Here is a 23,879-nt window from a genome sequence, read left to right on the forward strand (position 1 = left end):
TTGAGTTTTTACATTTAGGTTTATGATTCATTTTGAATTAATTTGTGTATAGTATAGATAAAAGGCAAGGCTCCTGTTTTTCCTTTAAGAATTCTGTTATTTCAGTACCATTTGTTTAAAAGACTATACTTTCCATATCGAATTACTTTGACATCTTTGTCAAAAATTAATTAACAGGCAGAAGGAGGTGAATCCTGGGAGCCAAGGGCAGAGAGAGGCAAGTCCCCAGAGAAGTGGGAATGGCCAACAGCTCCCTGAGAAGATGCCTTCCGTCCTTCCTGGGCAGGCAAGGGAAGTCTCAAGAATACACAAGAGAAGGGAGAGTGGCAGAGCCCAGGCTGGGGATGTTAAAAGGGACTCACGGTGAGGATGGGGGCGGGCCCGAAAGTCCCACCTGACTCCAGGCTGCAGGAGGGGGCGTGGGACGGGGGCGGAGCCGCTGGCGATGACAACAGCCCCACGTGATCGGCCAACACTGAGTCTTGCCTCGCTCTGGCGTCAGAGCCGCCGTCGCTCGCTCCTTTCTCGGCTGTGGTACCCGGTGGCCCTGAGGACGTGCGGGCCAGGTGCGGCCCCGAAAGCAGGAAGCGGAGGGGGAGCAGGTAAGGGAGACAGAGGGGGTCCCTGGGGTTGGTGTTGGGGAGCGGCCCCGGCCTGCGGATGCCCCACCCCCGAGGAGCCGCGCTGAGACGCAGCCGGTGCACGATGCAGCCCCAGGGCCCCGCCGCGGGACCGCGAGCCTTTAGTGAGCGGAGTGCCTGGCCCCGCGGGAGCCGGCGGTCCTGAGGCTACGGCCCTTCTGAAGCACCTGCCTCCGCCACCAGCGCAATCTTTTCTGAGATCCCTGCTCCGCCCTTCTTGATGCAGAAAATGGTGGTCAGCTTGGGGGGCGGGGCGGCTGAGGCGCGGGGAGAGGGCGGCGAGGAGGGCCCGGGCCCGGCGCGGGGAAGGGGCCGGGTGGCGGCGGGTCCTCGGTAGTGTTCCGCTGCATCAGCCTCCACTCTTCCCACCCCGGCCGTCTGCAGGTCTGCGAGGCTAAGTGTCGAGGCGACGCACCTCACGTCGAGAATCGGGAGGAGGAGGAGACTGCAAGGATAGGCCCAGGTCGGTGCGAGGGACGGTGGCGGGGCGGGGGTCAGAACATGACGAAAGCCCAGTCTGGGACCCCAGTCGGTGCCTTCACTGCTACGCCTCGCAATCCCCCACCCCCACTCCTTCTTCGTCCTCCATTTTGGCGCCTGCAGAGGCCTGGAGATGGATCTGCAGAGAAGATGGTGGGCTTTGCGGGAGAGAGGGGCGCGGACTGCCCCCCCCCCACCCCGAGGGTACACGGGGCCTCTCTGGTGGGAAAAAAAAATGAAATTTAAAAAAGGCCTTTGAAATCCAGGGCTCTGAATTTTGAAAGGTGGGTAGTCGGGCCTCTGTCCTCGGTGCTGATCAGTTCACCAAGAATTGAGTCCATTTTCTCTCTGTCTCCTAGGAGTAATGGAGTCCAAAGAGGAACGAGCGTTAAACAATCTCAACGTGGAAAATGTCAACCAGGAAAATGATGAAAAAGATGAAAAGGAGCAAGTTGCTAATAAAGGGGAGCCCTTGGCCCTCCCTTTGAATGTTGGTGAATACTGTGTGCCTAGAGGAAATCGTAGGCGGTTCCGTGTTAGGCAGCCCACCCTGCAATATAGATGGGACATAATGCATAGGCTTGGAGAGCCACAGGCAAGGGTGAGAGAGGAGAATATGGAAAGGATTGGGGAGGAGGTGAGACAGCTGATGGAAAAGCTGAGGGAAAAACAGTTGAGTCATAGTCTGCGGGCAGTCAGCACTGACCCCCCTCACCATGACCATCACGATGAGTTTTGCCTTATGCCCTGAATCCGGATGGTTTCCCTGAAGTTAATAGGGAGACCCCAGCTTCCTAAACCTACACATTTGTGGTGTACCTTTGTCGTAAACCTTTTGATCTTACCTATTTCTTGTGGGTCTCCTATTACCAGCTTCAAACTGAATGTTGTTTTGACCCAGTTTGTAAGTTTCTGTCAGCAGGGGAGTTTTATCTACTGCATGGAAAGATGCTCATTATATATTGTGAAGTTAATAAAACAGTTTTAAAAACCATTCTCTGCATTCTTTTTTACTTTAAATCTTAAATATGAACATAAACAGTCATATATGTACACATATATACACATATATAGAAAATCGTGTTTATCTTTGTGGTAGAATTAAGAGGGAGTTTATTCTTGCTTATCCATAATTTCTTATTTTTTAAAATGGAACACGTATTACTTATAAAAAGCAGTGTGACCACCTTATAAAAGCAATGTGAGCACTTAATAAACACTTGTGACAGAATCTCAATTTTAACTTGCTTCTGGGATCTCTTTTTAGAAATGTTTAAGAGACACATCTCTTTGAAGATCATAATATTTATCAGTAAGATGAAGACAATCACCTCCCAGGCTTATTGTATGGACCAGAAAAGGTAATGAGGTTGTAAGCTTTCTCCCAAGTTCTTGTTCTTACTGACATGCATGACCCAACCCTTTAGATATTCCCTTCTGTTATTAGAGGAAATCTCCAAGGTGAGGTCTTCCCTATATTCACAAGTCCAGTGGGCTAAGGAGTAGGTACTTTCATTCCTCTGCTGCTGTGCTCTATTCTCATCATCTCCCCTGGGTATTACTCTGTTTTCTAGGTTTTGCTCCCTACACTGGCTCCTTCCACTGCAGATGTTCAGGAATCCTCAAAGTGAGAAAGTCCCACCAATTTCTCTGGAATTTCCAGTGGATTGAATCCTTGCTCTGCTCTACAAAAGAGTGAACAAATCCCCTCTCCCTGCTTTGTTTCATGGAAAAACATTGTCTAGTTCTTTCCTTACAGGTAGTTCTGTCCCAGGAAACCTCCTCCTCAGTATAGCAGACTATGTAAGATGTGTGAGGAAGCACAGCCCACTTTCAATCTGAGATAGTCCCACCTCATACCAGCTCACATTCACCTGAAATCCATGAATGTACAGAATTTTGTTATCTATATGGAGTTGGACATCAGGAAATCACTTAGTGAATCAATGGATACACAAATGAGATCTTTATGAGAAGTCTATGGGAAAACAATTGGGGTTAAGTGTCCCAGCAGAACTAGGGAAATAAAATCCCCATCAATTTGTGCTAATTAGATGAAATACACACATTTTATGTATGAGGACAGTCTCACAAACTTAAAGTCAGGATTCCAGAACAGGGGTTGGCAAATAACCCAAATCTGGCCCACTGCCTATTATTTGGCTTATAAGAATGATGTTTACATTTTTAAAGGTTGAAAAACTTGAGGATATTACACCAAAACTATGAAATTCAAGTTTTGGTGTCCATAAATTTTTATTGGAACAATGGCCTGCTTATTCATTTACATGTTATCTATGGCTATTTTTGTACTACAGTGGCAGAGTTGAGTAGCTGTGAAAGAGATAGTATAGCTAGCTTACAATGACTACATATTTTTTATCTGGTCCTAACAGAAAAAGTTTGCCACTCCTGTTCTAGAATATAACATTGCAATGGAACTTGTGAAACCAAAGGGGAAAAGTGGATAGGCAGATGAAAATGTCACATAACATCACAAACCCCAGACATGAATCAGATGCCTAAGTAATTTCAAAGCTCTTTCTCCTTCTGCAGGCGCTTAAGACACAAGACAGAAGATTATAGAGAGGCTAGAGTTGAAAGGTCAGGAAAATTGATAAACAGAGAGGCTTATGTCCTACCAGACTTTTTACTTTTGATTGTCAGTGTTGGCACCAGCTTCAATGGAAGAAAAAAAGTGTTCATGAGGAGAAATTAAATTCATGTGTGAACTGATATCATATCCATGATAGAAAATGCATATCTCTTCTATGTCTAGGCAGATTGAAGTTGCCTGTCAGTTTCTCAGAGAAAGTTGAGTTTGAGATTCTACTCTATGAAGAGAGTCTTCTGCTAACCAGTTTCTCTTGGCTCTTCACAGAGTGTTTCTGTCTGAAGGGGCAGTTGAGGCAGTAGCATGTGAGTGATCAGGCTCCATATAAAATGCTCAAGCAACTACCAGCAACTAGCAGAAAGTGAGCAAAAGGCAACAGAGAGCAGAGCATAACATTCCCTCAAGGGGAGCAGCTATGTCTAAGGTTCCTAAGGCATTGCCTATATATCATTTCTATACGTTATTTGGTGAGCCTCCTTTTCTCCTTTACTGTGGCCATTCTTCACAAAATGTGTAAATTCTTCCCATAAAAGCCTACATATTCTGACAAAGAGTAGATAGGGAGCTTAGAGAGTGTGCCTTGGTTCTCAAAGAAAAAGGATGTTCAAAAAGGATGTTTGAGATGTAGATATGGATTAGACCATTTGGGTTTAGCACATCATGTACATCCAGTAAATACTTGTTGAATGAATGAATGAAAAACTGAACAAAAGAAATATAGATTTAGTGATATTCAGCAAATAGTAACAATACATTTTTGGATCCTTACGTATTTCTAACAAAATTGAGATAATGTGGATAATATCTCATAACTTTCTAATAAAACAGTTACTGTTTTTTTTTTCTTAAAAATTTCAAGTCCGTTGAAGGAAATGTAGAAAGTAAACTTAAAGGCTATTGTATGACCAAAGGAAGTGCTGCAGTTTGAACATTCTAGTCCAGGATAGGGCAAGAAGGGACACAGACACTGGACTCTTCCAGGAATTCTAGATAGCATAGGAAGCGCACTTTGGTTAGAAGTAAAATAAAGCCTTCATGATTAACCGTCATTTAAAACACTAATCCACATTTATGCTTTCAATGAAAATGGAGTAACAGGAACTGGATTTACCTCCCTAACTGAAACAACTAAAACTTGGACAGAATATATGAAACAACACTTTTCAGTCACTTATCATCTATCAGAGAGTGGAGGGCAAAGTTATCTGAGAGAGGGTAAATAAGTAACATGAGCCTTATGATTGTCTCTGACTTACTGGATATTAGAATTAAAATGTATGTTTTAGCACAAAAGCCAGAAGAGGGGGGAAATAATAACACAAAGACCAGAAGAAGAAAAATGAAAGTACACAGTTTTAAGGTTCTTATTCTATATATTAATATCACTTGACTGTAGATTCTGATACATTACAGGTGTTTACTATAAACCTTAAATCAACCAGTAAAGTTATAACTAATAAGCCAACATATGAGGTAAAATGGAATCCTCAAAATAATTGAAAGAAATTCAAAAAAAGAGAAGAAAGGACAGGACAAATGAAAACAAGATAACAAGATGTTTGACTTAAACTCAAATATCAATAATCACATTAATGTAAGTGGTTTAAACACCTCAATCATAAAGCAGAGATGGTCAGATTGAATAGAAAAGAAACTCACCTCCATGTGTCCATGTGTTCTCCTTGTTCAACTCCCACTTATGAGTGAGAACATGCAGTGTTTGGTTTTCTGTTCTTGTGATAGTTTGCTGAGAATGATGGTTTCCAGCTTCATCCATGTCCCTGCAAAGGACATGAACTCATTCTTTTTTATGGCTGCATAGTGTTCCATGGTGTATATGTGCCACATTTTCTTTATCCAGTCTATCATTGATGGACATTTGGATTGGTTCCAAGTCTTTGCTATTGTGAATAGTGCCACAATAAACATAAGTGTGCATGTGTCTTTATAGGGCTTGGGGAGGGATAGCATTAGGAGAAATACCTAATGTAGGTGACAGGTTGATGGGTGCAGCAAACCAACATAGTGCGTGTATACCTACGTAACAAAACTACACATTTTGCACATGTACCCCAGAACTTAAAGTATAATAATAATAATAATAAGTATGTGAAAAAAAGAAACTCACAAATATATGCTGCCTATAGGAACCTTATTTTGAATTTAAAGATACAAATTGTTTACAAGTAAAAGGATGGAAAAGATGAATAATTTTATTACAAATCAAAACGATGCTTGAATGACTGTATTGATATCAGATACAATAAATTTCAGAGCCAAGAATAATACAAGGAATAAAGGAGGTCATTATATAATTTTAAGTGGCATATATATCAAGAGGACATAACAATTCTAAGCATTCTTGTACTACAGTGCTTCAAAATACATGAAACAAAAACATAGAACTGCAAGGAGGAATAGACAAATTCAGTTACAGGGATTTCAAAACTTTCTCTAAAAATTTGATAAAATGGAAACTCAGCAAGTGTCTATAAGACTTGAACAACAGCATAAAACTTATCACCAATAACAGTAGTTTATACGTTTGTTTCACATGCACGTGGAACATTTACCAAGGTAGTCCATATTCAGAGCAATAAAATTAATCTCAGTAATGTTAACAGGATTCAAATAATAAAACCTATGTTTTCTAAGCACAATGGAGTTAAATGAGAAACCAATAACAGAAAGATCTCTGCAAAATCCTCAAATATTTAAATTAGCACAAAATAACACATGTCTAAGTAACCCATGGCCGAAAAGAAATCAAAAGGGAAATTAGAAGGTACTCTGAAGTGAGTGAAAGTGAAAACTCAACATATGATAATTTGCGGAATGTGGCAAAAGAAGTACATAGGGGGAAATTTATAGCACTAAATGCATATATTAGGATAAAAGAAAACCCTATGATTATTAAATAATGAAAGTTTTACTTAAAATCATCCCTCCATAAAAACCTCTAGGTTGAGATGGCTTTACTGGCAATTCTGTCAAACATCTAAGGATGACATAACACCAATTCTATGCAAAATCTTCCAGAAAATTGAAGATGAGGAAATACTTTCCAAGTCACCCCATGACATTAGAATTGTCCAGACAACTAAACCAGATAATTATATTACAAGGAAATATAACTATAAGCCAATATCCTTCATGAACATATATGCAAAAATTCTCAACGAAATGTTAGTAAAATTGAATCCAGTGATATATAAAAAATACAATACACCATGATCAAAAGTAGTTTTTATGCTAGGGAATCAAGGTAGGGTTAATATTAGAAAAAAATGATAATTTACCACGTTAACATAGTAAAAAAAAGTTATGATCATCTCAATGGATAATGAAAAAAAACAGTTGCCAGAATTCCAATATTCACTACTGATTAAAATACTGAGTAGCCAGGTATAGATAAAATACCTCAACCCAATAAAATGCATCTACAAAAGCATACATAATGATGTGTACATAAAGACTAAATGCTTTCCCCCCAAGATGGGAAACAAGGGAAAAATGGACACTGTCACAAAATTGACTCAACATTGTATTAGAAGTTCTAGCCAGGGTGGTAAGACAAGAAAAAGAAATAAAAGTATTACCTATTGCAAAGGATGAAGTAAAACAATTTTTATTCATAGAAAACATAATTGCCTATGAAGAAACTCCTAAATAGTATACAAAAAGCTACTAGAGCTAATAATGTGAATTTAGAGAAGTTGCAGGATACAACCCACAATATACAAATTTAGTTGTACCTCTATATACTAGCAATGTATTAAGTTTCCTGAGACTTCCTCAACAAATTACCACAAACTTGGTGACTTCAGAAAAACCTAGAAATTTATTATCTCACAGTTTTGTAGGCCAGAACTCCAAAGTCAAGGTGTCACCAGGGCCATGTTCTCTCTGATGGCTCTTGTAAAGAATTCTTCCTTACCCCTTCCAGCTCCTAGTGACCCCAGGCATTTCTTTGTGGCAGCAAGACTCTCATCTCTGCTTCTCCTCTCTGTGTCTCTGTGTATTCTTTCTCTCTCTTATAAGGATGTACTCACTGAATTTAAGACCCACCCTAATCTAGTATGATCTCATTTCTTTTTCTTTTTCTTTTCTTTTTTTTTTTTTTTTTTTTTTTTTTGAGAAGGAGTCTCGCTCTGTCACCCAGGCTGGAGTGCAATGGCACCATCTCGACTCACTGCAAGCTCCACCTCCCAGGCTCACGCCATTTTCCTGCCTCAGCCTCCCGAGTAGCTGGGACTACAGGCGCCTACCACCACGCCCGGCTAATTTTTTGTATTTTTAGTAGAGACAAGGTTTCACTGTGTTAGCCAAGATGGTCTCGATCTCCTGACCTCGTGATCTGCCCGCCTCGGCCTCCCAAAGTGTTGGAATTACAGGCGTGAGCCACCACACCCGGCCTGTATGATCTCATTTCAACCCTTAATTAATTACATCTGCAAATATCCTATTTCAAAATGAAGTCCCATTCTCAGATTCTGGTTGGATATGGATTTTGGGGGAAAATATTCAAAACACTACAAACGGTGAATAACCAGACTAAAATTTTTTAAAAATATAATTTACAATAGCACTAAAAATATAAAATACTTTGGGATAAATTTGGCAAAAGATGTGCAAGGCCTGCACACTGAAAAGTACCAAACATAAATTAAATCCTAGCAGTTTTTTGTAAAAATTGACAACCTGATTCTAAAGTGTATATTAAAAAGTCTAAAAGACTAAGAACAGTCAAAACAACATTGAAAAGACAAACATTTTGGAGGAGTTTCACTATTTTATTGTAAGACTTATTATAAAGGTACAGTAATCAAAACACTTTGCATAGAGCATTGCAATCCTACAGTATTTATCAGCATAAATATAGACAACTTGATCAGTGGAATGGGATAGTGAGTGAAGAAATAGACCCACACATATATGCCAGTTGATTTTTTTTTTAAATAGTAACAGAGTCTTACTGTGTTGCCCAGGCTGGAGTGCTAGCGATGCAATCATAGCTCACTGTAACCTTGAGCTACTGGGCTGAAGTTATCCTACAGCCTCATCCTTCAAAGTAGCTAGGATTACATGTGCACGCCATCACAGCCGATTGATTTTTTTATTTTTGTAGAGATGGGATTGCCCAGGCTGGTCTCAAACTCCCAGTCTCAAGTGATCCTCCTGGGTCAGCTTCCCAAAGTGCTGGAATTATAATCGTGTGCCACTTTGCCTGGTCCTCCAACTGATTTTTGACAAAGGTACCAAGGTAATTCCATGAGGAACAGATACTCTTTTCAACAATTGGTGTTGGAACAACTGGATAGCCATTTTCAATAATAGCAATACTTACAAGAACCTTATCTCACATCATATGGAAAACTTGGCTCAAACTGTATAATAGACCTAAATTTAAGAAATAAAACATAAAGCTTCTAGAAGAAAGCAGGAGAAACTCCCAGTGACCTTTCATTGATAGAAATTTTAAATTAGAACTAAAAAACACAGGCTCTAACAAGAACAGATCAGATCAATATGTTAGATTTTTATCAAACCTTAATTTTTTTTTTCTTTTCAAAAGATACTGTTGATTCTCTGAGAAGGATAGAGACAAATTGGTAGGAATTCCAAGCCCCATCCCTACAACATAAATAAAGACACACACTACCAGAGTACAAGAGACTTGCTTGAAAGCCACACAGCTGAGAAGCTGCAAGTCCACAGTGAGACTGAGCTGGACTAGAACTTATTGTACAGCAAAAACCTGACCTTCATGCTTCTAGCTCTACACAAGATGGAGCAGCCCCATCCCTCCAAGCTTCCCTATTACAACTAAAGAAACTGTAGACACAACACAACAAACATGCATAGGAAGACTCTGAAAGGTAGGAAGACTGAAAGGTAGGAAGAGGTAGACAGACTGCCTAAAGGACCTTGGAACTTACGGAACAACATAGCAGCGAGTTCCCTTGATTTCCTTATTGTCTCCTATATATAATGAACAGGACTCTGGGAAAGCCTCCCATCAGGAGCATCCAACAGTCATGAACATGAAAAGCTTCAAGAAAAACCTGTTTCCTCTAGCCAAGTACAGAGAAAAAGGTTATTTAACAAAAAACATTTTTGGATATGTTTATGCTATCAAGAAAAATCCCAAATGGTACAGTATAATTTCATCTATATAACATTCTTGAAATGACACCATTATAGAGATGGAGAGCAGTTTTGTGGTTGGCAAAAGTTAGCAGGAGAGAAGGAAGGGAAGGTGATTTTGGTTATAAAAGGGTAGGACAAGGAATGTCTGTGATGTATCTTGCCTGTAGTGGTGGTCATAAAAATCAATACATGAGAAAATTGCATAAAACTAAATATATACATGCACATGCAAATGAGTGCATGTAAAAGTGGTGCAATCCACATAAGGTCGATGGATTGTAGCTATGTCAATTTTCTGGTTGTGATATTGTACTATAGCTATGAAAATGTTACATTTGAGGGAAACTGGACAAATGGTACGGTGGCTATCTCTATATTATTCCTTTTTGTTTAGTAATAGCTTTATTAAGGTATAAGGCATATATTATAATATTTATCCATATAAGGTGTATAATTTTAATACTTTTTGTATATTCACAGATATGTACAATCAACATCACAAAAAGTTTTAAAATATTTTCATCACATCAAAAATAAACCCCATGCTCTGTAGGTATGACCCCTACCTCTTCCAACCCTAAAGTCCTAACTGACTACTAATCTACTTTCTTTCTCTGTGGATTTGTCAATTCTGGACATTACATATGCATGGACTCATACAGTAAGTCAATTTTTCATTGACTTATTCATCATTGGTATGTCTTCTTTTTAGAGGTGAATATTCAGATCCTTTGCAACATATTTTGTTGGGTATTTTTAGTTTTGTTTTGCTTTTATATTGGTAAAATATACATAACATAACTTTTACCATTTTAGCAATTTTTAAGTATATAGTTCAGTGGCATTAAGTACATTCATATTGTTGTGCAACTAAGTAAGAGGTGGGACTCAACTCTGGAGGCATGGCTCAGACACTGGACCAAATTGAAGACCAGTTAAAACAAAGACAGGGTGGAAGCAGTTTTCAATAAGACATGCTAACCAGTGTACTATGTCAGTTTACCATTGTCATGGCAACACCTGGAAGTTATCACCCTTTTCTATGGCAGTGACCCAATGAACCAGAAGTTACCACCCTTTCTCTAGAAATTTCTGCATAATCCATTCCTTAATTTGTATATATGTAAAAGTGGGTACAAATATGACTACAGAACTGCTTTTGGGCTGCTACTCTGGGCACACTGCATATGGGGTAGCCCTGCTCCACAAGGAGCAGTTCCTCTGCTGCTGCTGTACACTGCTGCTTCAATAAAAGTTGCTGTCTGTATTAGTCAGGGTTCTCTAGAAGGACAGAACTAATAGGATATATATAGGACATCTATAGGCCTTCAGAAGACCTCCACTAATAATTTAAAGAAATCAACACTCAGCCAGAAGTGGTAACATGATGCTGTGGGTGGGAACAGGAGCATTAATTTTTCTCTCCTTTACTATAACACTTATTTTCTGTGGCTTTGGTCAGTCGCCTTCTCCTGGGAACCATCTCTTTTGTCCTTGTTGGGTTTAGAGGCCACTCTAAGGTCCAACCGGACACCATGCTATCATTGTTAATCTTGTTTTCTCTTCTAGTGTGGGTGGGAACAAAACTCTATAGTAAATATTTCAAAAAGTATAGCATCAGAGAATCATCTTCATGGTTGCTAGATTTGTCATCAATATCCCCAGGACAGAGAGTTCCAGCTTCTGGCCTATCCAGAAAATCTCACAGCCATGTCCCCAGACCTCCTAACTAACCATAGTGATCCCAAAGTACCCAAATCCCAACTTGTCAAGTAGAACTCTCTCCCAACTTAATGGACTCCACCTGAATCACCCCCACCACTATTACCTGGACCTGAGAAGTTGATTATCTATATCTCCAGTGCACTAATGATTCTATCTTTTGCACTCACTGTTGGTGTTAATGACAAAAAAGCAGAAGTCTCCCTACAATGATCTGATCCAACTCTAGTTGCCATGTTCTTAAGGCTGCAGCAAGGTAATGGGATTCCACTTGTGAGCAAGGAAACCATATATGGTGCCTTCTCCCGATCAGAACATACGGGACGGTGCGGGGAAGGGAACACAACCGCCTAATCTGGGAAGGTGGGAGTACTGCCCCCTTTTGGAAAACAAAGATTGTTCAACCACCCCCATTAGAACAGGGGAAAAATATCTCTATAGACCTAACTTGGCAGCAAGAATAAACATCCCACCCCATAGAGCCTCTGTTTGTGTCCCAACTGGGCTGATTGTTTGTGGTCATAAATGGGGAAAAGTCACACCTCATAACTACTCCTGACTCTCCAGGGTGTCACCTGTTCTTTTAGGAATAGCTTGCCCATGGCCGGGCGCAGTGGCTCACGCCTGTAATCCCAGCACTTTGGGAGGCCGAGGCGGGTGGATCACAAGGTCAGGAGATCGAGACCATCCTGGCTAACACGGTGAAACCCCATCTCTACTAAAAATACAAAAAATTAGCTGGGCGCAGTGGCGGGCGCCTGTAGTCCCAGCTACACGGGAGACTGAGGCACAATGGTGTGAAGCCGGGAGGCAGAGCTTGCAGTGAGTAGAGACTGCGCCACTGCACTCCAGCCTGGGCGACAGAGCAAGACTCTGTCTCAAAAAAAAAAAAAAAAAAAAGGAATAGCTTGTCCTTATATATAAACAACTTAAAACAGAGGTAAATATACTTTGGTCCCCCTCGCCCCTCCAGGGATCACAGTCTGTAACACCCAAGAACACCAGAAGTAAATGAGCAATTGGGTTAATTCTGGTGCGAATTGGGACAGCAGTAGGACTAGCAGCACTGTGGGGCAGCTTTGCTGACCACAGTCAATTCTAAAGAACTTGACTCAAGCCCTGGAATCCTGAGCCACCAACAGAGATTGGGCACTAAAGAGATTTCAAGAGTCCCTAGACTCTTTGGCAAATGTAATTCTCAGTAACAGACTAGCATTAGATTATTTACTAGTTGAACAAGATGATGTCTGTGCAGTTATTAATAACCTGCTGCACATATATTAACAAATCTAGACAAGTTGACATTAACATTCAAAAGATATATGAGCAAGCCACTTGGTTACGTACATATAACCAGGACACTGACCCCAATTATATTTGGTAGACTATCAAAAATACCTTGCCAAGTTTCACCTGTTTTTTACGTCTCCTAAGACCTTTGATAGCTATCATGTTGTTACTAGTTTTTGACTGTTGCTTGTTCAACCTCTGTGTAAAGTTTGTGTCTTCTAGATTACAACAGTTCTAGATAAAAACAATGCTGGCACAAGGCTTCCAATTCATTCCATCTACTGACCTAGAGAATAAAAGTGTCCTCCTCCGTTCTCCTTGGATCAGGTATCCAGAGATTTTTACTCCTCCAGTGCTAGGCAGGGTATATGCCCATAAACTCAGCAGGAAGCAGTTACAGAAGATAGGCCTCTGTTCTTCTGCAGCCCCTTTAAGATTAAGAAGGAATATTAATCTCTGAGGGAAGAATGAGGTAGAAGGCAAGATTCAACTCCAGAGGTGGGGCTCAGACACCAGACCAAATTGAGGACTAGCTAAAACAGGGACAGTAGAAGCAGCTTTCCATAAGACATGCCAAACAGTGGGTCATGTCAGTTTACCATTACCATGGCAACACCCAGAAGTTGCTGTCCCTTTTCATGTCAATGACTTGATGGCTCGGATATTACCACACTTTTTCTAGAAATTTTTGCATATCCACTCCGTAATTTGTATATATTTAAAAGTGGGTATAAATATGACTACAGAACTGCCTTTGACCTGCTACTCTGGTAACACTGCCTATCAGGTAGTGCTGTTCCACAAGGAGCAGTACCTCTTCTGCTACTGTATGTTGCTGCTTCAATAAAAGTTGCTAATACCACCTGCTTACCCTTGAATTTTTTTCCTGAGTAAAACCAAGAACCCTCCTGGTCTAAGCCCCAATTTGGGGCTTGCCTGCCCTGCATCACAATTATCACCGCTATATATCTCCAGAAGTTTTTCGTCATCCCAAACTGAACCCAGGATAGAACAATCCTACTCCCTGGATATTAAGGGAACTAAAAATCTTAACACCACAAGAGCTGGTTCTGACGCAGATCAAGAGTGATAGCTGGAAGATGTTCTCTGTTAATTCCTGCTACTTGGATTCCTGGCTTTACTGGGTCTGGTTCTTCAGATTACCCCTCCATTCTGTGAGCTAACTCAAGCCCTTCCCATCATTTCACTTTTCTCCCTATATTATCCTGATGATTTGATTTTCTATATCTTCCTACAACTACACGTTAAGGACAAAGATCATTTTATTTTGGAAATGTTTTTGGTTTCTGAAAAATAAAAAACAACTTCCTTTAAGCTATACCTAATACATAGGGGCTATTTTGAGGAGTAAATGAGAAAATGCAGAGTGGTTACATAATCATATTTTAGAATGTGGAAATGATCATTCTCTGTGAAAAAAAAAATCAAAACTTTAGGCAGGATGACCAATAAGCAGGCTATTATGGGACTACAGAAGATAAGTATATGATGGTAACCTAAACCTGGGTAGACATAGTGAGGATGAAGAAAAGTGTATTGAAGAGATATTAAGAAGCAGCTGATGATAAGCTTTGGCAATTGATTGGATGTTGGGAGTAAAATAGAGTAAGGGATCGTGCCCAGTTTTCTAGATTTTGACAGCAGAATGATGCTTGTGCCATTCACTGGTAGAGCAAATGTAAGATAAGGGAACATGCTGGAGGCTGGGAAAGAAGAGATTTTTTAAGGGATATGATTAAACCAATTTTGAACCTTTTGATGTTGAAGTACACTTGTGACAACCACAAGAGGTCCATCAGAGAACTGGGTAACTGTCTGGGGTCCTGGAGAAAGAAGTATGGGCTGGAGATAAGGGGTTGGAAGTCATCATTGCTAGAATGATAGTAAAAACTACGGAAGTGGGTGAGATCAGTCAGCGAAGATAGAGACCGAGAATTCCATCATTTAGGGAAACAACATAGCTCATGTGCTAAGAGTAAAAGTTTAATCTGTCACATGTAGCCAGGTCCAAACCCCTTCTCTGCCCTTTACTAGCCCTGTGATCCCAGGCAAATCTTTCAAACTATTTGTGCCTCATTTTTCTAATCTGTGACAAAAACATAGTTATTGACCATACATTATAGGATACTTTTCAGGATTCCATGAAAATATTTATTTATAGAAAAGATTACAGAGTACGGGTTTCATAACTTGTAGTTCTAGTGAGCTATAAACATTTCTTATGTTAGCATGAAGACTGCTATAGGTTAGCTAATCAATAAAAGCATTAAGTTTTTATAAGAGCATGTTCAATGCTGAATGCTATTCCTTTGTAACTGTTTCACTCAGCTCACCAAGGCGGGGGAACCACAGGGACTCTGAGACCAAAACAGATATGTTTTATTAATAAAGTGTGTATTTGTCTGGATTTCCCCTTGTGTTGTTTATACACTGACACTTTTTAGATGTCTGGCACATATTTTTCCTTTTCTTATGTTATTGGTTTATTTTATTTTATTTTTTTATACTTTAAGTTCTAGGGTACATGTGCACAACATGCAGGTTTGTTACATATGTATACATGTGCCATGTTGGTGTGCTGCACCCATTAATTCGTCATTTACATTAGGTATATCTCCTAGTGCTATCCCTTCCCCCTCCCCCGACCCCACAACAGGCCCCGGTATGTGATGCTCCCTTTCCTGTGTCGAAGTGTTCTCATTGTTCATTTCCCACCTATGGGTGAGAACATGTGGTGTTTGGTTTTCTGTTCTTGTGATAGTTTGCTGAGAATGATGATCTCCAGCTGCATCCATGTCCCTACAAAGGACATGAACTCATCCTTTTTTGTGGCTGCATAGTATTCCATGGTGTATATGTGCCACATTTTCTTAATCCAGTCTGTCATTGATGGACATTTGGGTTGGTTCCAAGTCTTTGTTATTGAGAATACTGCCGCAATAAACATTCGTGTGCATGTGTCTTTATAGCAGCATGATTTATAATCCTTTGGATATATACCCAGAAATGGGATGGCTGGGTCAAATGGTATTTCTAGTTCTAGATCCTTGAGGAATCGCCACACTGTCTTCCACAATGGTTGAACTAGTTTACAGTCCCACCAACAGTGTAAAAGTGTTCCTATTTCTCCACGTCCTCTCCAGCACCTGACTTTTTAATGATTGCCATTCTAACTGGTCTGAGATGGTATCTCATTGTGGTTTTGATTTGATTTGCATTTCTCTGATGGCTAGTGATGATAAGCATTTTTTCATCTGTATGTTGGCTGCAGAAATGTCTTCTTTTGAGAAGTGTCTGTTCACATCCTTTGCCCACTTTTTGATGGGATTGTTTGCTTTTTTCTTGTGGCTAGCACATATTTTTCTAAGATAATGAATGAATACATTTGTGCACTGTTTAGATATATTTCACAATAACTGTGCATGACCTTCAATGTCAAAAGAAAATAAACCAAGCCAGTGAAAATGACAGAATAGAAAACTCCAAGGGCCTGTCCCTTCATGGAAACACTGGGAACAAAAGCAGTAAGAATAAATTTTACCAGGACTCTGGAAAATAGTCAAAGGTTTATAGGAAACAAGCAAGCATTGAATCAAGAATATGGCAACAACCATGATAGAAGAGCTTTGTGACATTTTAACTTAGCCCTGCCTCAACCTACTTGCTAGTACAGTGGTGGTCTTGAAAATAGCGCCCTACATTTCTAATGTGGATATCTGGATTTAGAGGTAACAGAGCAGACATTGTTCCCAAGGATTTTTTAAAATGAGAAACAAATCAAGATATTCCAAAGAAACAAAATCTGAGGGAGTTCATTAACACTATATCAACACTACAAGAAAATGCTAAAGAGAGTCTTTCAGGTTGAAATGAAAAGACATGGGCAAATATAAAAATCAGTGTTATTGTAATTTTGGTATGGAATTGCTCTTTTTTTCTATACAACTTAAAAGACAAATGTATAAAACAATAATTAGAAAAAAAATAGAAGACCTGAATAGACCTGCAATAAGTAGAGAGATTGAATCAGTAATTACGAATTCAGCAAAATTACAGGATAAAATATAAATACAAAAATATGTTGTGTTTCTATAAACCTGTAATGAACAATCCAAAAAGGAAATTTAAAAGCACCTCCACTTACAAAACATCAAAAACAATAAAATACTCAGGAATAAACTTAGCCAAGGAGGTATAAACTTATATACTATAAACTATAAAAGATTATTGAAAGATATTTAAAAGATCCTAAATAAATGGAAAGACATCCCATATTTATGCATTAGTAGACCTAATACCATTAAAATGGCAATGCTTTCCAAATCAATCAGCAGATTCAATGTAATTCCTATCAAATTCCCAATGCCCACCTTTTTTTTTCTTTTTTTTTTTTGCAGAAACAGAAAAGAAAGAAAATATAAGGTAGAAAAATGGAAATAGAAAATAAATAGAAACTAGAGTGGAAAAGCCAGTACTAGAATTCATATGGAATCACAAGTATTTGTGTGTGTGTGCTTGCAACATAGATTCTGAATTAACTTTAACATTTTGTAAAATGCATCAGTTGACAGAACTTCATGGACTTAGTACTGGTGTTCAAAAGACAGTTATTCCTGGGGATCCCACTAAATTTAAACATGGTATTCCTTATAATCTTATGAAAGTAACTAAATATAAGATAGTGAAAAATAGGTATGCCTCATTTTAACTATGGCTTTGCCAAAATTTTCCATAGTAGGCCAACATTAGGTGCTATTGCTCACACCTGTAATCCCAGCACTTTGAGAAACTGAGATGGGAGGATTACCTGAGTCCAGGAGTTCAAGACCAGCCTGGGCAACATAGCGAGACTCCATTTTCACATAAAATAAGAAATTAGCTGGGCATAGTGGCACGTGCCTGTAGCCCCAGCTACTCAGGAATCTGAGGTAGGAGCTTGAGCCCCGGGGGTTGAGGCTGCAGTGAGCCTTGATTGTGCCACTGTACTCAGCCTGGGTGACAGAGTGAGACTCTCCCTCAAAAAAATTCCCATAGTAATAAAATCCATTGTCCTAATATTTCCCATAGTGGACATAGATATTCTGAAACAATGAATAATACATGAAATTTAAATTAAATCTTTCGTATTTACAAAGCGACTTGAAAAAATGGGACCCCATGCACTCCTCAGTCAAAATAGCTAAGATGGTTCAATATAAACTAAAACAGGGCCTTCAAGGATTAAAACTTATTGTATAAGGCATAATTAATTAGAGGGTAATTATCTCCACTGCTTCTCCATTTGTAGCCCAATCTTGCCTGTTCTTAAACCTAAAGAAAAATGAATAGTACTTCATGGTGATTACTATAACCCTAATGCGGTGGTCCTATCCATTAAGGCCCCCAAATCCAATAGTCGATATTATTAAAACTACTAACTCCATCTAATCAGCAAGAGGTAAATATTTTGCCATTATAGCTTTTACTAGTATGTTCTATTCAGTGACTGTTTCAGCAGCCTTTCAGCTGCAGTTTGCCTTCCCTTTCAAAGACATATGATACACCTTTATTAAGCTTCTCATGAGGTACCTCGATAGCTTTGTCATCGTGCACAATTTTTACAGACAAGATCTTATCTGCACCCAGCTTTCTCCAGGAATACAGCTATGGCATTACATTGATAACATCTTCTTCCTAGGAGATTCATTTGACATACTCATTAAGGACATACGAGTCCAACATCCTTAAGTTATTTTGGGGTTCTGGAAGCAACATATTCCTCATTTGCAAATTTTACTTAATCTCACTGATGCTGCCACTTACAAATCAGCCCAATCTAAATGAGATATTCTCGAACAGAAGGCTCTAAAATCTGTCTAGATTAAAATCAACAGACACTTCCATTAATGCCCTCAGAGACTCCTTCACTGGAAAGACTTTACCAACTTCAACTTCTTCTCATGCCTCCTGGTATCTCTGAACCACCTATAATGGCCATAAATTGCCCATAGCCTTCTGATATGAAAAATTGCCTTTCTCAGCTCTGTGCTAGACACCATGAGAGTAAAAAATTGCTGGGCATATACCAGGCTTCTCTGAAAACAGAGGTTCTCATAGACCTTGAGCCTGTGATCTTTTGTACCTAGTTGCTGAATATGCCCTGGATAATGGAAGCAGCACATCACAAGCTTGGCACAGTGATGGAGGCCTCCTTGATACAGGACAGAGCCAAACCTGGGTCCTCTGATATATTCCACTTGCAGGAGGGGATGGTATCCCCTGTCCTCAGTCCCTTGCCAGATGCCATGTTCATGGAGGTCACCCCTCTCCAAACCGCTTAGCTACCTGGCGACCCCCTTAGGATTAACTGAATGAAAAACAATGGGAGTTAATAGACTATAGGGAAGGCGTTGCCACTATCATGAGTTATGGAGCTCAGTGGAATGGGTCTGCTTTTCATCCCTTAACAGGAATTTCCTGATAAAGAATGTGAACCAAGGATCAGCACAATTGGCGAAACTGCAGGCAGTCATCTTAGCACTGGATGCCCTGGTTAGCCAATGATCTCCACATTTTTACAAACATGGGCAACGGCCCAAGAGGTTTTCCCTTAAAGGTAAAGAACTTTGGGAATCTCTAGCCTCACAGACATCCAAAATATGAATCGAAATCCCACATGTCTCTACATATACTAAGGCCACAATACAAGGTCTCACCAGGGCACTCCTTATCTTCTTTGGAGTTTCAGACATTACTGATAGTAACCAAAGTACACATTTCGTATCTCAAAATACATAATGCTGGGCTCTTGGAAAAGGCATTCAATAGAACTTTTGACTCCCTGATGGGTCCCAGCTAGCCAATTTTATCAAAAGAGATCTAATGGTTTCCACAAACAACTCATTTTAAAACTCCAGTCTGGCATATGGACCACTAAGTGGGTTTTGCTGTTACTCCAGGCCTTAATCTCTCTTAATTTAAGATCTTTGGCCAACTCACACCTCACAACATTAAAAAAAGAAAACCTTTGCATCACCCTTTCGTCTATTCAAAGAGGGATATGTGTCACCTCCATGCTTATAAAAGTTCATTATATATGTGCAGCTCTTTAATATTGTCTCCTCCTATCTTTATGGATTTTTAATCCTGCACCATCCCATTAATGCTGGAGGCCAGGTCAAGGGTGCATGCTCTCCTAAGATCTGTTAACCATAGTTTGTCCCATGGGTCAGGCACTTGCCCATCTTATATGAGAACCATTTGTGACTAAACTTCTACCACCCCAAAACCATTATTAACATTTGGGTTATAAGGCATGGATAATTAATCTGAGATCTATCTCTGCTCCCCTCCAGAAAATTAAAATTAGCGCTCAAGAGCTAACAACAAACATTGCTCAAGAATCCCACAGACAGTGTAGACTACCAAGAAAGGAGATAGAAAACTCCTCTTAGCAAATAAAAATCACATTTGGAGAGGGTAATGGAATCAACACCAAATCTCCTAATGACAAAACCAGACAACTCCTCCTTGATAATAACACACGTGAGGGAAGGAGAGAATCAACATCAAGAAACAAAAGTCTGTCATATACAGCTACACACCATTTTATTGGATATTGATCTTATTACTATTGGTCTGGATGCTTTTGATGGTTTGCAGTCCAGAGGCCAAAACTCGAAAATAATTCATTGTTTCAACTAAACCTGGCAAATACTGAGGCCCACATGCCGTCAAGATTGGCTAATGCAAGCCCTACAGCCCAAACACCTCACTGGCTTTTCCTTCACCAACTGAACTGACAACTGAGGCAGTTGTCATTGGTTAAATGGTAGGGACTGACTACAGACTAATGCTGAAATTCCAACCTTGGCCAAAGATATTTTAATTGGCAAACAACCTGACGCCATATTAACAACATACTCCCAAATCAAGCCATATGATTTAAAGTCTTTTTAGAGCAGAAACTCTCTCATCAACCATCTGGGCAAAACCTTGGACTGTTGGGAGCTTTGAGATTTAGTCATCCTCAATTAGGGCTTTATTTGTGTCAGTCAAATTCTAAAACTTTACTCCAATTACAACAGTATTGTGGATACTGACATCACTTTTGCTACTTGTACATCCAAAAAGCCCCCTGACTTACAAAATATCTGCAAGATCTCAAGTTAGCAAACTAACATTACAACTTAAGGAACTAGAAAAAAAAGAACAATCTAAAGTCAAAGTTAGCATAAAGAAGAAAATAAGATTAGAGCAGATATAAATAAAATAGAATAGAAAAACAATAGAGAAAATAAACCAAACCAAGAGTTACTTCTTAGAAAAGATCAAGAAAATTGACAATGTGTAGATAGGTTGACTAAGAAAAAGAAGACTCAAATTACTAAAATCAGAATTGAGGGTAGAACATTACTGTTGAATTTATACAAATGATAAGAATAATAAGAGTACAATGAATAATTGTACACCAAAAAATTGGATAAGCTAGATGAAATGAAAAAAATCCTAGAAATGCAAAGCCTACCAAGAATAAATCATAAAGAAATAGAAAATGTGAATAGATCCATAACTAATACAGATATTGAATCCGTAATCAAAAACCTTCCAACAAGGAAGATTTGGACCAAAGCCTTCACTGGTAAATTCTACCAGACATTTGAAGAATAATTAACACCAATCCTTCTCAAACGCTTCCAAAAAATTGAAGAAGAAGGAATACTTCCTAACTCACTCTATCAGGCTAGCATTACCCTGATATGAAAGCGAGATGAAGACTTTTCTCTAAAATGAGAAAAGAAAAATACATACCAATATCCCATGTGAATATTGATGCAACAATACTCAACAAAATACTAGTGAATCAAATTAAGTAGCATATTAAAAGGATTATACACTATGACAACGTGGGCTTTATTCTGTGGTTCAAGGATTGTTCAACATATGAAAACCAATTGATGTAATATATCACATTAACAGAATGAAGAAAAAACACATGATCATCTAAATTCATGCAGGATAAGCATTTGACAAAATTCAACACACGTTCTTGATTAAAAAAAAAAATCAACATACTAAGTGATGTAGTTTGGTTTCTTTGACCCAAATAAATCTCATGTTGAAATTTGATTTCAAGTGTTGTTGGAGGTGGGACCTAATAGGAATGTTTTAATACTGTTAGGATGTAAATACTACCCAAAATGATATACAGATTCAGTGCAATTCCTACCAAAAATCAAACACTTTTTAAAGAAATAGAATAATCTTTCCTAAAATTAATATAAAATCAATCTAAAAGAGACTGAATAATCAAAATAATCTTGAAAAAGAACAAAGTTGGAAGTCTTACACTTTCTGATTTCAAAAATTGCTACAAAGCTACTGTATTTGTCTGCTTGGACTACCATAACAAAACACCATGGACTGGGTGGCCTAAACAACAGAAATTTATTTTCTTACAGTTCTGAAGACTGGAAGTCCAACATCAAGGTGCAAGCAAACTTGGTGTTTGGTGAGGGTTCTCGCTTTGTGCTGCAGATGGCTGCCTTCTTGCTGTGTGCTCACAGGACCTCCTCTTTGTGTGCATGCTTGATGGGGCTCGGGGGAGGAGAGAGGACATATGAGAATGCTTTCATGTTTCTTCTTATAAGGGTGCTAATTCTATAGGATCAAGGCCCCACTCTTATGACTTAATTTACCATTAATTACCTTCTTACTCCAAATACAGCTACACTGGGGATTAGAGCTTCAATACATGAATTTTGGGTGAACATAAACATTCAGTCCGTAAGACTTGCAGTAATCAAAACAGTGTGGGTGGTACTGGCAGAAAGACAAACAGAAAGACCAATGGAGTAGAACTGGGAGCACAGAAATTAACCCTCATATATATGGTCAAATGATTTTTGACAAAGGTGCTAAGACCGTTCAATGAGGAAAGTGCAGTATCTTCAACAAATGGTAGTTTAAAAAAAAACCCCTCTAAATATCCACATGCAAAAACATGAAGTCGGACCACTGCCTTACACCATATACAAAAAATAACTCAAAATGGATCAAAGACCTAAATGTAAGAGTTAAAAGTGTAGAACTCTTAAAAGGAAATACAGGAAGAAAACTTCATGGCATTAAATTTGGCAATGATTTCTTGGATATGCCACCCAAAACACAGACAACAACAAAAAATAGATAAATCGGACTGCTCTAAAATTAAAAACATTTGTGCATTAAAGGACGCTATCAACATGGCATAAAGGCAATGCACAAAATAAAAGAAAATATTTACAAATCTTATATCTGATAAAGGGTTAATATCCAGAATATATTAAGAACTCCTCCAACTAAACAACAACAAAAAAAGCAGGCAATCTAATTTTAAAATGAGCAAAGAAAATCATACTGAATGGGCAATAGCTGAAACTATTCTCTTTAAGAACTGGACTAAGACAAGTATGCCCACTTTCACCACTCTTATTCAACATAATACTGGAAGTCCTAGCCAGAGCAATCAGGCAGGAGAGAGAAATAAAAGGCATCTGAATAGGAAAAGAAGAAGTCAAACTATCTCTTTTGCCATCTATATGATTCTATACATAGAAAACCCAAAAGACTCTGCCAAAAGGCTCCTGGAACTGACAAATGAATTCAGTAAAGTTCTAAAAATTTGTGTAGAGATAGTGTCTTGCTATGTTGTTCAGGCTGGTCTTGAACTCCTGGCCTCAAGTGATGCTCCTGCCTCGGCCTCCCAAAGTGCTGGGATTATGGCAAGAGTCGCCACACCGGGCCTCCCATGTCCAACTTTCTATCACTACCTTCTGCCCTACATTTTCAACCATGACCATCTATGCCTTTTATTTGGTTACAAACAATATCACTAACCTTTACAGATATTTTACTAAACTATTAGTTCATATCCTCCAACAACATTACTGGCCCTGTCACCTTGACCTAATTAATACACCAAAATATTATTATAATAAAAA

The 23,879-nt window shown here is 39.1% G+C and overlaps 2 protein-coding genes across 6 annotated transcripts in view; both read left to right on the forward strand.

Annotated features, from left to right (window-relative positions):
- Positions 1-421: 421 nt before the first annotated feature.
- Positions 422-2,112, forward strand: BEX2 (brain expressed X-linked 2). 5 transcript variants are annotated; one of them, XM_011967709.1, is made up of 3 exons: positions 422-602; positions 1,026-1,104; positions 1,481-2,112. In XM_011967709.1, exon 3 carries the CDS (start codon positions 1,486-1,488, stop codon positions 1,870-1,872), a length of 387 nt encoding a protein of 128 aa, XP_011823099.1. In that variant the 5' UTR covers positions 422-602; positions 1,026-1,104; positions 1,481-1,485; the 3' UTR covers positions 1,873-2,112. The 5 variants fall into 5 exon arrangements, with proteins under 5 accessions (XP_011823099.1, XP_011823101.1, XP_011823102.1 ...); XM_011967711.1 differs by having other exon boundaries at positions 459-566; XM_011967712.1 differs by having other exon boundaries at positions 465-889; positions 1,035-1,104.
- The window catches only part of LOC105530266 (protein BEX1), a 270,313-nt gene continuing 247,450 nt past the window's right edge, over positions 1,017-23,879 (forward strand). Inside the window, exon 1 of the mRNA XM_011967706.1 lies at positions 1,017-1,104. The gene's annotated coding sequence lies outside the window, so the exon portion shown is untranslated. The remainder of the gene's footprint in view (positions 1,105-23,879) is intronic.

Source organism: Mandrillus leucophaeus, unplaced genomic scaffold (assembly GCF_000951045.1).
Source record: "Mandrillus leucophaeus isolate KB7577 unplaced genomic scaffold, Mleu.le_1.0 Scaffold809, whole genome shotgun sequence".
Taxonomy (NCBI): domain Eukaryota; kingdom Metazoa; phylum Chordata; class Mammalia; order Primates; family Cercopithecidae; genus Mandrillus; species Mandrillus leucophaeus.